Source organism: Protopterus annectens, chromosome 1.part0 (assembly GCF_019279795.1).
Source record: "Protopterus annectens isolate FY-2018-M chromosome 1.part0, PAN1.0, whole genome shotgun sequence".
Lineage (NCBI taxonomy): Eukaryota > Metazoa > Chordata > Ceratodontiformes > Protopteridae > Protopterus > Protopterus annectens.
The window spans coordinates 13288068-13300352 of NC_056725.1; the positions used below are offsets into that span (position 1 = coordinate 13288068).

The 12285-nt window shown below is 43.1% G+C and overlaps 1 protein-coding gene across 1 annotated transcript in view; it reads right to left on the reverse strand.

Annotated features, from left to right (window-relative positions):
* Window positions 1-12285, reverse strand: part of BICRA (BRD4 interacting chromatin remodeling complex associated protein) — a 2119634-nt gene that overhangs the window by 1664726 nt on the left and 442623 nt on the right. The window contains exon 3 of the mRNA XM_044070712.1: window positions 6449-6494. Coding sequence (XP_043926647.1) covers window positions 6449-6489 — 41 coding nt within the window. The 5' untranslated portion in view covers window positions 6490-6494. The remainder of the gene's footprint in view (window positions 1-6448; window positions 6495-12285) is intronic.

Below are 12285 nucleotides of genomic sequence, written 5' to 3' on the forward strand. Positions count from 1 at the left end.
ATTTTACAAAATCCAATTTCTGGCTTGAAACCTAGTTAACCCTGCATAGTCTTGGTAGTACACCTACAAATATCAAAGGTATGCCTGGCACCTGCTGCAAATCAGCCCACTTCTTAACCCTAGAAGCCAAAGCAACTATAAGAAAGGGTACCTTTACCCCTTTACTGACTATGGCTTACTTCTGATTACAGCAAACTCCTCACTAAAAGGATACTACCACTTGCTCCTCCCTCTTATCTTTGAGAAAAAAAATCTACCTTAATAATTATCCTCAAAGTTTGAGAATTTTAAGGTTTCTGTTTTTAAGGTTAGGTTTGATTTTGAACAAAATGGTATTACGAATGCAGTTCAAAGTGGAAGCAATATGGCAAAATCTGTGAGGACCAGATCATGAATATTACGTTCCCTAGTTAGATCTTAAAACAGAGAAAATACAGCACTATGAATTAAGACAGAGCACTAACATTCCAACATAGTTAAACCCACTCATCTTCACACTTTGAGAGTTCCATGCAACCTAATGAATAAATTGGTAATTCATAATGGAATACGAAACTTCTAAAAATTCTAAAATAAAGCAACTAAATCAGCAGTGAAGAATTAATGGTTAGAAAAGACTCCATTTAAGCAATATTGCAGGGTACTAGAAACATCTGATGGCCAGTTGTGGAAGGGACACAAAAAATATTACACAAAAGCCAACTCTATTGCTCAGTGAAACAGCATTTCAAAATGCTTGCTCTTTTCTGGCAAGAATGAGGGTGAACCACAGAATTATAGAATGTACAAGGCAACTAGGCCATGTGGCCATTTATGCTTAGTCAGTACCCACCCTTAGAGCTCGTCTTCTTTTTCAAGGAGGGATAAGCCAGTCATACCTGTGGTGAATTTACGAATAACCATCCAAATGTCTAATTCCTTGTTAAAGGAAAATAGGATTCACACTGCTTGATCTAGAGAGGAATTTTTTCAAAGAAAAGGTAGTCGCAGAGTGATTCATCTCTCTCTTCAAAGTGATTTATTTACTGAAGCTGGTTCTAGTGTTCACAGGACTGTTCGATTTGTGGAGAAGTAAAGTAGAGTTTTGTACCTACCATAAATGTAGATGTTCGAGTGTACACCCTGCTGCAGTCATCACACTTGGGTTATCCTGTCGTCAGGCGGTCCCCGCAGTCGGCCGGAATTCCAAAGTCTTGGTCCGGTGTCGGTTGCTGTCGCTTCTTCCCTGACGTCAGTGCGCCAGGGGTATATATAATGCATCCGACGCCATTTTCTTCAGTTTTTCTTGCCCCAGATGTCAGGTGCCCCCAAAAAGGTGGTCAGTAATTAGTACCAATTTAAGAAATGTTAGCACCAACATAAAATCCCTCCAGCTATAAGCAAATACATCAGGAAGGCATTGTAGAGATTTAGCCAGTTAGATCAGAGGGGATGGAGGGAGGGTAACCTGGACTGCAGCAGGGTGTACACTCAAACTTCTACATTTATGGTAGGTACAAAACTGTACTATGTTCATCTGTTACCCTGCTGGAGTCATCACACTTGGGTAGAATCCCAAAGCTAAGGATGGGTGGAGGAGTCAGAGGGTTAGAGGAGGCTAGAAGGCCCTGCAGAACTGCAGTGGCGAAGCCAGCTCTAGTCTTAGAGTAAAGTGGTAAGTGATAGTGTTTGGTAAAGGTGTGTACTGAATTCCAAGTTGCAGCTTCCAAAATCTCCTTGGTTGGAACCCCCCTGAGGAAGGCTGTAGATGTAGATGTTGCCCTGGTAGTGTGGGGCCTAATGGTAGCAGGAACTGGTTTTCCATGATGGGTATAGCAAAAACAAATGCAATGTCCTATCCATTTGGAAATGGTTTGTTTTGATATAGCCTTCCCTTGTGAAGCTGTAGCATAGGATACAAAGAGCTGGTCAGATTTTCTGAAAACCTTAGTTTTATCCAAGTAGTAACGAAGTTGCCTGTGAATGTCCAAGGAATGCAGGAGTCTTTCTCCTTTGTTCTGTGGATTTGGGAAGAAGGTGGGTAAGTGGATGGTTTGATTTAAAGCCACATGGAAACCACCTTAGGCATGAAGGAAGGATTAGTTCGTAGAGAAACTCTGTCTTGATGGAAAATGAGGAAAGGTTCCACTGCCATTAGTGCCTGCAGCTCTGAGACTCTTCTAGCTGAAGTTATTGCTAGCAGCAGGGCAGTCTTCCATGATAGAAACTGTAGATCTGCAGAGAAAGCTGGTTCAAAGGGAGGTAGCGTAAGTTTTTCCAGAACAAAATTGAGGTCCCATGTTGGTGTAGGCGCTCCTGGGGGCCTAATGTTTTTTGCCCCTCTGAGGAACTGCCTTAGAAGTGGATGTGAAAATAAGGGTGGATCCGTGTTGTAGTGGGCTGAAATAGCTGATGCATGGATTTTAATGGAAGAAAAAGAAAGTCCTTTGTGCAACATCTCAGTTAAATACTGTAGAATCTGAGGCATGTGAGGCTGAAGTGTGTTTTGGTCTTTAGCTTGGTTCCAGGCGCAAAACCTTTTCCATTTGTCCGAGTAGGCCTTCCTGGTGCTGGGCCTCCTAGCTTCCAGAATAACACCCATAACTGCTTGGGAAAGAGGAGCTGGCTGGATGCTTAGGTGATTTGCCATGCAGCCATATTTAAGGTTTTGAGCTGGCTGTGTAGAATCTGATTGTTTTGCTGTGTGAGCAAATGGGCAATTTGTAGTAAAATCCAAGGTGGGCCCTGGGCCATATTCCTTAATAGTGGGTACCAGTGCTGGCATGGCCAGTCTGGGGCTATGAGTATCAGTCGTGGTCTCTCCTTTCTGACTTTCAGAAGCACCTTTGTGAGGAGAGGCAATGGAGGGAAGGCATATACTGTCAGGTTTTTCCAACTGAATGAGTGCATCCACTTTCCAAGCTTAATGGTGAAGTGTCCTTGTACAAAATTTTGTTAGCTGATAGTTTTGAGGACTGGCAAACAGGTCTATGTCTGGAAGGCCCCATTTTTGAGTTATCATTGCAAATACTTGTGGATCCAGTTTCCACTCGTGGGGATCCATGATGTTTCTGCTGAGGTCGTCTGCCAATGTGTTCTTTTTTCCTGGCAGGAATTGAGCTTGTAACTGAACTTGGTAAGCCAGAGATGTGTTCCACATGGTCATTGCTTGCCTGCATAGAGGGTAGGAGTGTGTACCCCCTTGTTTGTTTATGTACCACATTACTGTGGTGTTGTCCGTCCTTATTGTAAGTTGTCCTGGATGTAATAGGTTCTTGAAGGCTGTCAGAGCATTCTGTACAGCTAGCATCTCTTTTTGATTGATGTGCAGATATTTGAATTCCTCTTTGTCTGCAGTATGCAATTACTGGTGCCAGGCATTTTGTGAAAACCCTAGGCGCAGTAGATAAGCCAAAGGGCAGTGCAGAGAATTGGTAATGGGTTGGACCTGCAATGAAACGGAGGTATCTTCTGCAATTTTATCTGATAGGGACATGCAGGTATGCCTCCTTGAGGTCCAACGTTACTAGCCATGCTTTCTTGCCCAACATGGGAAGAAGCTGCTGTAGTGTTAGCATCTTGAATTTGGGTACTTGTAAGAAGGTGTTTAGAATTGAAAGGTCCAGAATTGGTCTCCAGGCATTGTCCTTTCTGGGGACTAGAAAGAGTCTTGAGTAAAATCCTTGGCCTTGCTCTCGTGTAGGTAACCAGTTGAATGGCTCTCATGTCCATGAGAGCTGTAATTTGTTTTTGTGCCTCTGCACATTGATTTTGTGGCAGGTTTGGCATTCCTCTTTTCATTGGCAAGGTGTGAAAGTGGAATCTGTATCCTCGTAAAATTATGTCTAGGACCCATTTGTCCTTTGTGACAATGTGCCAGTTGTCTGAAAAAAGTGCGAGTTTTCCTCCCAAGGGGGCTGCCAAGAGAGTGTTGCTTGGCCAGATGAGGTGCAAGTCATTGAGTTTGCTGTCTGGTAGTTTGGGACCTGTCTTCTCCTCCCTTCTGTGTTGCAGTGCCCCATTGTCGAGGTTTGTATTGAGCTTGTGGTTGTCCTCTGCCTCTTGGACGTCTGTATTTACCCCTCTGTGGTCTGTCAGTAGCTGGAAAGGACCAATTTTTTGTTGGCCAATTTCTGCTGAAGTGAGGGGGCTGTACCTGTAGAAAACCTTTGACTGTCTGCATAGATTTTGCCTTATCCTCCATTTTCTTTAAGACTTCTTCTGCTTTAACTCCAAAAAGAACATCCTGCTGTAAGGGAGCATCTAGAAGCTTTGCTTTAACATGATCAGGCAGAGTTTGTTCCTTTAACCAAGCATGCCTACGTATAACAGACCCAGTGACAGCTGCTCTGCAGGAACCCTCCAAAGAATCAAACCCACATTGTAAAGTATGTTTGCCCACCTGTTCAGTTGCATGCAACAGATCCTGCATTTCTTTCAATTCAGACTGTTGAGGGAGTGTGCTCATTTTTTGTTTTAACTGAGACATTAGAAATTGCTGATATTTTAGCATGTGAAATTGGCAATTTAGTGCTCTCATAGCTAGAGTGGCTGAGGTGTAAACCTTTTTCCCCCACCTGTCTAGTGCTCTGGTGTCCCTTTCAGAGGGTACAGGATTTTTTGCCATAGACGCCTTAGCCCCTTTGGGACCCTGGGAGATAGTCTCAGCAACAGGCCTTTTATAAAGGAATTTGTGGGAATCAGGCATTCTATAGTATCTGTCAGGTTTGGCTGGAGCAGGAGGCAGAGAATCTGGGTTCAAACTAGATTCTAAGTAAACATCATCCACAATGTCTAAAACTGGGGGGATGGCAAGTGGTCTGTGCTGGGGGAGTAAAAGAAACTCTCTGAGCCTTTTCTTTGAGTCAGAGTAGTCCTGACCTTCCCAGTGAAAATGTTCCCTCATAGTGTGTAAAGTTTCCCCAAAGGAGTAGTCTTCAGGAGGAGAAGCTGGGGGAATAGAATCCTCAGCATCAGAATCTTCATAAGAGGAGAAGGAGTAATCTTGGTCCTCAGAGGAGCCTGAGGAAATAGACACTTGATCAGAGGAGGCATAATCTTCCTCTTGTCTAGGCCTTTTGTTGGGTGGGGGTTGGGTACCCCTGATTAAAGAGATCACATCTTCAGCCATTTTAAGCATCTGTTTCTTAGGCATGGTGCCTTGAACTGGAGACTGAAGTGCAGTCTTTTTAGGTTTAATAGGAGTCTTAAGCTTAGGATACATTTTTATGGTGAACGTAGTCTGTCTGAAAACGCCTTCAGAAACCGAAGGTGTTTCTGCAGCACCGACATCTCTTTCTGTAGTGTCGTCGGTAGGGGCTAAACAAAATGGCTGCGTCGGCCTAGCACTCTCCGCCAAAGACTCTGAAGCAGTCTCGGGTTCCAAATCTGCGGTAGTCAGGGGCTGCGTTGGAGCCTCACTGAAGACCAGTGAACCAGAGACCCGTCCAGCCGAGGCCTCAGAGTCTGGCTTGGGTCTAGGCTGCCTGTCTTTATCCTTGCATTTTTTGTGCACGCCGGTAGTCGGTTGCTCAGACGGCATTGTGTAGTTACATTTTCTACCGAAGTAGTGTCGTGCGAAATCAAAGTGTCTTTTTATAGTACGCTTATTAAACCTAGCACAAAAACGACAACCAGTGACGTCATGGTCTGGGCCTAAGCAAGGTATGCTGTAAGAATGAAAATCCTTATGAGGTATTTGCTTCGCACAAGAAATACAATTGTTAACTTTTTCTGACATCGGTCTGAGGCAAGAAAAGTTGCCCCAATGGGGTACTTAGCTTTATTGAAGACTTCGGATCTGAAATTCGACTTCGAAAATCTCAGGAGTCGGCCGACCAGCACTTGCGAACTGCTTCTGCTTCGGGCACCGCGCAGCAAGAAAGACTGAAGAAAATGGCGTCAGATGCATTATATATACCCCTGGCGCACTGACGTCAGGGAAGAAGCGACAGCAACTGACGCCGGACCAAGACTTTGGAATTCCGGCCGACTGCGGGACCGCCTGATGACAGGATAACCCAAGTGTGATGACTGCAGCAGGGTAACACGATGAACATCAGTTCTTACGACGGTCAGATACCTAATGGCCTGAAGTGCAAAACACTCCAATGCACCTGTAGGACAGTGAATACAGGTACAAGGCAACCTTTCTCAATAGTTCAGGTCCTTTTGTCCCATCACCTTTTTTGTCAGTAACCTTTAGGGTCTCTGTGGGATAAGGTTTAGTACAACCTATCAAGCAGTTTGAGAAGCCCCAGTACTAAGAAGCAAAGAATGAGCAAAGGAGTGCAGAGCAACCAAAATAAGTGAATATGATGTACATGATCCTCATGCACATTAGCTATGGACAACCAGAATATATAAGTAAAACATGAAAAATTAATTACTAATGGACAACCACAAATGCATAAAACTGTGGAAAATTAATAAACCGCAAAACAGAAATGGCAGTGCAAACATAACTTACCAAATTACATCTAACAGGCACCGGCCATCTTCATCATCCATGTCAACTGCAGAGACAAAAATAACATCCTAAGTTCATTTTATGTCACTTTCTGGATCATGCAACTACTTTCTCAACAACGAAAGGTCATTTTCTGAATGACATTACGTACAAAAACATAAATGCTTTCTAACTACAAATCTATACTCAAGTAGTGGTCTAGCAGAAGGCAAACTGACATGTCACTAATAACATAATAGTTTAGTACAAATTTACTCTCTTACAGTTGCATTTTTCTAATCTTCCCTTTTCATATGCTAATGCACTGATGCAATGTTCCATTAAATTCTGTTTATTTTACAACAGTTTGAAATAATTATGCATTTTCCTTTATTAGTTTTGGTGCTGTGCTGATCTCTAAAATGTTGCTTTCCTTAATAAAATGTGCCCGCTGCCCATGTCTCTATGACCTGGCAAGCTCTGTATTCCCTCTGTCCCACCAAGTGTTAAATTCTTTTACAAATATAACTTTGTTAAATATGCTGACTACAAAGAAATTACACTACGAGGGGAAAACATGAAAAACAAGCAAAGTGCAGTAGCTGGCAAAAGAACAGGGTCTAAACAACAAAAACGCACAGTGTGAAAAAAGATGAAAGAAAAAACACTGAGTTACAAAAGCAAGGCTAAAATCAATGTTGTCCATCTGAGGATTCTGTACATTTCTGCAAAATTATGTAACTGTTTTGCCTTTGCACTTACACCCTTGTCAGTAGCATTTAAACTGCATAGTAAACAACAGCTTTCTAACTGTTACTGAAAAGGGAGTATTTGAAATGTAGCTTGTGAAACAATAGCAAGGCATTTTTTCAAATCTGCACTAAACAGTACAATTAACAAGCAAGTGAACAAACTACACTACTTGAAGTTACTGTTTCACAAAATGAACTTGTGGCAACACTATGTCACTTCACTATTCTCAATATACAAGGCTCAGGGAAGCCATTAAGTGTTAAAAAAAAAATCCATGCTCAAACCCTCCACACCCAAACAGACCATCACAGTGGAAATGCATCTGCTTCTTTGAGGTTCCTTTCAAAAGCAAAACTATGGCTGAGGAGTTTAAAATAAGGATATGCTGACAAAACAGAAGTCTTATAAAATACAACTTAAAAAACATACCATTTATAGACACAAGTCCATCAGTTCATTTCTACTCTATTTGAAAAGGCACAGACAGGACTAACAGCTGCAAGAGCATACTCGCAGAATATAATGTTGGGCCTTGCTTCCCATTGGGAAACTAACCCACAAATGTAAAAATTACCAGGTCTGTAAATGTGCCACAGAAGATGTGGCTTGTTACCATTAGCATTTGTTTATTTAGCTCAGCAAATTATGTGCAGACTTCACCCCCATTCCCTTTTATCAGTTAATACTCATGACATGCCTCATGGTGCTGGTTGGGAAGGCATTACGATATACCATCTTCAGGCCATTAATTAAGCTTCATGCTGAGCAACGAAGCAGCACAATTATGTGGCATACTATGGACATGAGTGACAGTTTGAGGACACTACTTACATGTACTGGGAGGATATAAAAATGAATGAGTCCCATGATGAGACAGAGATGTGGTGCTGCATTTCATACTACAGTCTAACTTATATAACTTAGTGTAAACTGGCAGGACAAACGGAGTGTCAGGACGTACAGGTTACCAACCTTTACTGTCAGAACTAATTAAAAATGGTTAACTTTGGGATGTACAGTTCTTAACTCCAGCTTGAACTAGGACAAACAGCAAAACAAAACTGGATGTGGACAGATAAACAATTATTAGGTAATACAGTTGTGTAAGAACGTCTGATAACATTAGACGTTTGAGATGATCACTGCAGTAGTCTTAACTACTAGGACTTGCGCTGCAGAAGGTCCAAAACCCAACCCACCTTCCCAAGCTCAGTATCCTTCCTCAAAGCATGACAGGCATCCATACCTTAGGGATGTCACGGCACTCCCTGTAGAACACAGGCATCCACCCATGCTTTTCGAGCTCCTTCTTTTCTGCAATTTGTAGTGTATGCACTGATCCCACTGCATTTAAAGCCTAGCATGGCTCAAACGCCTCTGTAATGCATGTGGAATCTGAAGTTTTCATAATCTTACGCTATGTTAGTTTGAAATCCGAATTCATGTCAGGGCCTAAGAAGAGTAGATGTCTCCTGGCAGGAAAATTCCACTCTTGTTATATATTTTGCCTACATTTACACCATATTGTCAAGATGTGAGAAGCAGGCACCAATCCCTACAAAAAGTACAGTTTTGTACCTACCATAAATGTAGATGTCCGAACTGGATAGCATCTGCAGTCATAACAAGTGGGTTGTCCTGTCGTCAGGCAGCCCTTCAGTCGGCCGGATTCCAAAGTCCGGGTCCGGCTTCGGCTGATGTCGCACTCCACCCGACGTCATCTCTGTTGGTCTTCGGGTATAAAGGCATCAGCCGACGCCATTTTCCTCAGTGTTTCTTGCCCCAGATGCCAGTAGCCCTCTTGCAGGCTAAAATTTGGATAGATGCCAATGTTTCCAAATAGATAGAGGTAAACACAACAATAAGCATGTATGTACATATACAAAACAAATGCACCATAAAGACTCCCCCCCAACAGCTAGCTATTAGAAGGGTAAACACCCTAGGAGTACCACAGAGGGGATGGTGGGAGGGTAATCCTGACTGCAGATGCTACCCAGTTCGGACATCTACATTTATGGTAGGTACAAAACTGTACTATGTCCTTCATGGATGCATCTGCAGTCATAACAAGTGGGTAGAATACCATAGCCAACTAGGGAGGAGGATAAAGGTAGATTATGGTGTGTTTAGGATCCCTTGCAGTACAGCAGTGGCAAACCCTGCTCGGGATCTGGAATATAGAGGCAAATTATAATGCTTGGCAAATGTATGCACGGAGGTCCAAGTAGCCGCCTCAATAATGTCTTTGGTTGCCACTCCTCGTAAGAAGGCTGTGGTAGTGGCTGTTGCTCTTGTAGAATGAGGTCTTATGTTCTGTGGAATTGGTTTTCCATGGAAGGAGTAACAGAATCGTATGCATTTTCCTATCCATTTGGAGATTGTCTGTTTGGAAATAGCTTTTCCTTCCCTTCCTGTTGCATAGGCTACAAAAAGTTGGTCAGTCTTTCTGCTATTTTTGTTCTGTCCAAGTAGTAGCGTAGCTGTCTATGTACAACCAAGGTATGCAGTATTCTTTCCCTCTGTTTTGTGGGTTGGGAAAGAAGGTAGGTAGGTGGATTGCCTGGTTTAAAGACACTCTGGATACCACCTTAGGCATAAATGTAGGATTAGTCCTCATGGACACTATCTTGGTGGAAGATTAGGAAGGGTTGCACTGCCATTAAGGCCTGTAGTTATGAAACCCTCCTTGCTGAAGTAATTGCCAGTAGGAAAGCAGTTTTCCATGATAGGTGTTGTAGGTCTGCTGTTGCTGCTGGTTCAAAGGGTGCTAGTGTCAACTTTTCTAGCACAAAGTTTAAATCCCAAGCTGGTAATGGTGGTTTCCTTGGAGGTTTTACATTCTTGATTCCTCTGAGGAATTGTCTGAGCAAAGGGTGCGAAAAAACAGGTGTATCAAAGCTGTATTCTGCTGAAATAGCTGATGCATGTATCTTGATGGAGGAGTAGGACAGGCCTGAATGAAGAAGTTCGCCAGATACTCCAGAATGTTAGGCATATCTATGTTTGACACATCTTTTCCTCTTTCCGTACTCCAGATGACAAACCTTTTCCATTTTCCAGCATAGTTCCTTCTTGTTGAAGGTCTGCGTGCTTCCAGAATAATGTCTTTAACTCTTTGGGAAAGTTCTGGAATAGCTGCTGTTATGTGATGTTCCATGCAGTCAGTTGTAAGGTTTTAGGTTTGGATGTATGATGCTGTAGTTGTTCTGCGTTAACATCAAAGGCATCAGGGAATTGTCCACATATTGTTCGAGACATGCTCCTCAGTAGTGGGTACCAGTGTTGTCTTGGCCAGTTTGGAGCTATCAGGATTATCCTTGGTCGTTCTTCCTTGATTTTTAGTAGTACCTTGTGTATCAAAGGAAGAGGCGGGAATGCATATGCTGTTAGGCCTTTCCAGTTGAAAGAGCGCGAATCCACTTTCCATGCTAATGGGTGGAATGTCCTTGTGCAGAATTTTTTGAGCTGGTGATTGAGAGGAGATGCGAATAGGTCTATCTGTGGCATTCCCCATTTCTTTGAGATGGTCTTGAAGATGTCCGGATGAAGCTTCCATTCGTGGGCATCCGAAGTGGTTCTGCTTAATATGTCTGCTAGGGTATTGTCTTTCGCTGGTACAAATATTGCCTGTAACTGGATGTTGTAGCTGAGTGCCAGGGTCCACAGCTCCAAGGTCATTCTGCATAGGGGGTATGAATGAGTGCCTCCCTGTTTGTTGATGTACCACATGACTGTGGTGTTGTCTGTCCTTATCATCAACTGGCCCTCTTTGAGAAATGGTTTGAACTTTTGGATTGCCAGTTTTACTGCCAGCATTTCTTTTAGGTTGATGTGCAGTTGAAGTTGATCCTGTGTCCACAATCCTTGCACGCATTTGTCCAGCATGTGTGCCCCCATCCTAGGTCTGAAGCGTCTGTTGTGATGGTCTGGCTTGCTTGACATCTGCGGAAGGGTAGGCCTGGGTTTGACTGGCATGCCTGAGCCCACCATAGGAACTCCTGTTTTAAGCATGGAATTAGTGGGATTTCTGTTTCTAGACTGTGTCTGTGTTGGGACCATAAATTCTTTAGGTACCACTGTAGTTTTCTCATATGTAGTCTGGCAAATGGAACCAAGATTATGCATGATGCCATGAAGCCCAAGGCCTGCAGTACTTTTCTTGCTGTTAACTTGTTCAGTTTTGTTAGTGCCAAGAAGTATAGAGGGAGTTCTTTTTGTTTTCTGTAGTCAGGAATGCCATTTGTTTTACTGTGTCCAATTCAGCCCAAGAAAGTCCTTGTTTGGGATGGTATTAGCCTTGACTTTTGTAAACTGACTGTGTATCCCAGTGCTTGTAGCAAGCAAATGACCCTTTGTAAATCTGTTGACAGCTTGCTTTTGTTGTCCCCTTGTAGCAGGCAGTCGTCCAGGTATGGGTAAATTTGAATTCCCTGAAGTCTGCAATGGGCGATTACTGATGCCAGGCATTTTGTGAATACTCTGGGCGCAGTAGATAAGCCAAAAGGCAATGCTGAGAATTGATAGTGCTCTGATCCTGCAAGAAATCTGAGGTATCTTCTGCAGATTGGTCAAATGGGGACGTGCAGGTATGCCTCCTTGAGATCTAGAGTTACCAGCCAAGACTCCTTGCCCAGCATGGGAAGAAGTTGCTGTAGGGTCAGCATTTTGAATTTTGGGACAATGATGTATGAATTTAAGGTGGACAGGTCGAGAATTGGTCTCCAACTTTTTTCCTTTCTTGGAACTAGGAATAGTCTGGAGTAGAACCCCTTTCCTTGCTCTGCTGCTGGCACTCTTTCCACAGCTCTCATGTTTGCTAACTGCATTATCTGGCGTAGAGCCTCTGTTTTTTGATTTGGAGGTAGATTTGGCATTCCTCTTTTGACTGGAATAGTGTGGAAGTGAAACCGGTAACCTTGATCTATGGTTTGTAAAATCCACTTGTCCTTTGTTATGTAGTGCCAGTTCTTTGAAAATAAGGTTAACTTTCCGCCTAGAGGAGCTGCTATTTGTTCCCTGGTAGGCGGGTATAGGGTTAAGTCACTGTGGTTGTGTTGATGTAGTGGCAGTGGCGTGTCTGTGCCTCTGTTGTTACCTTGCCA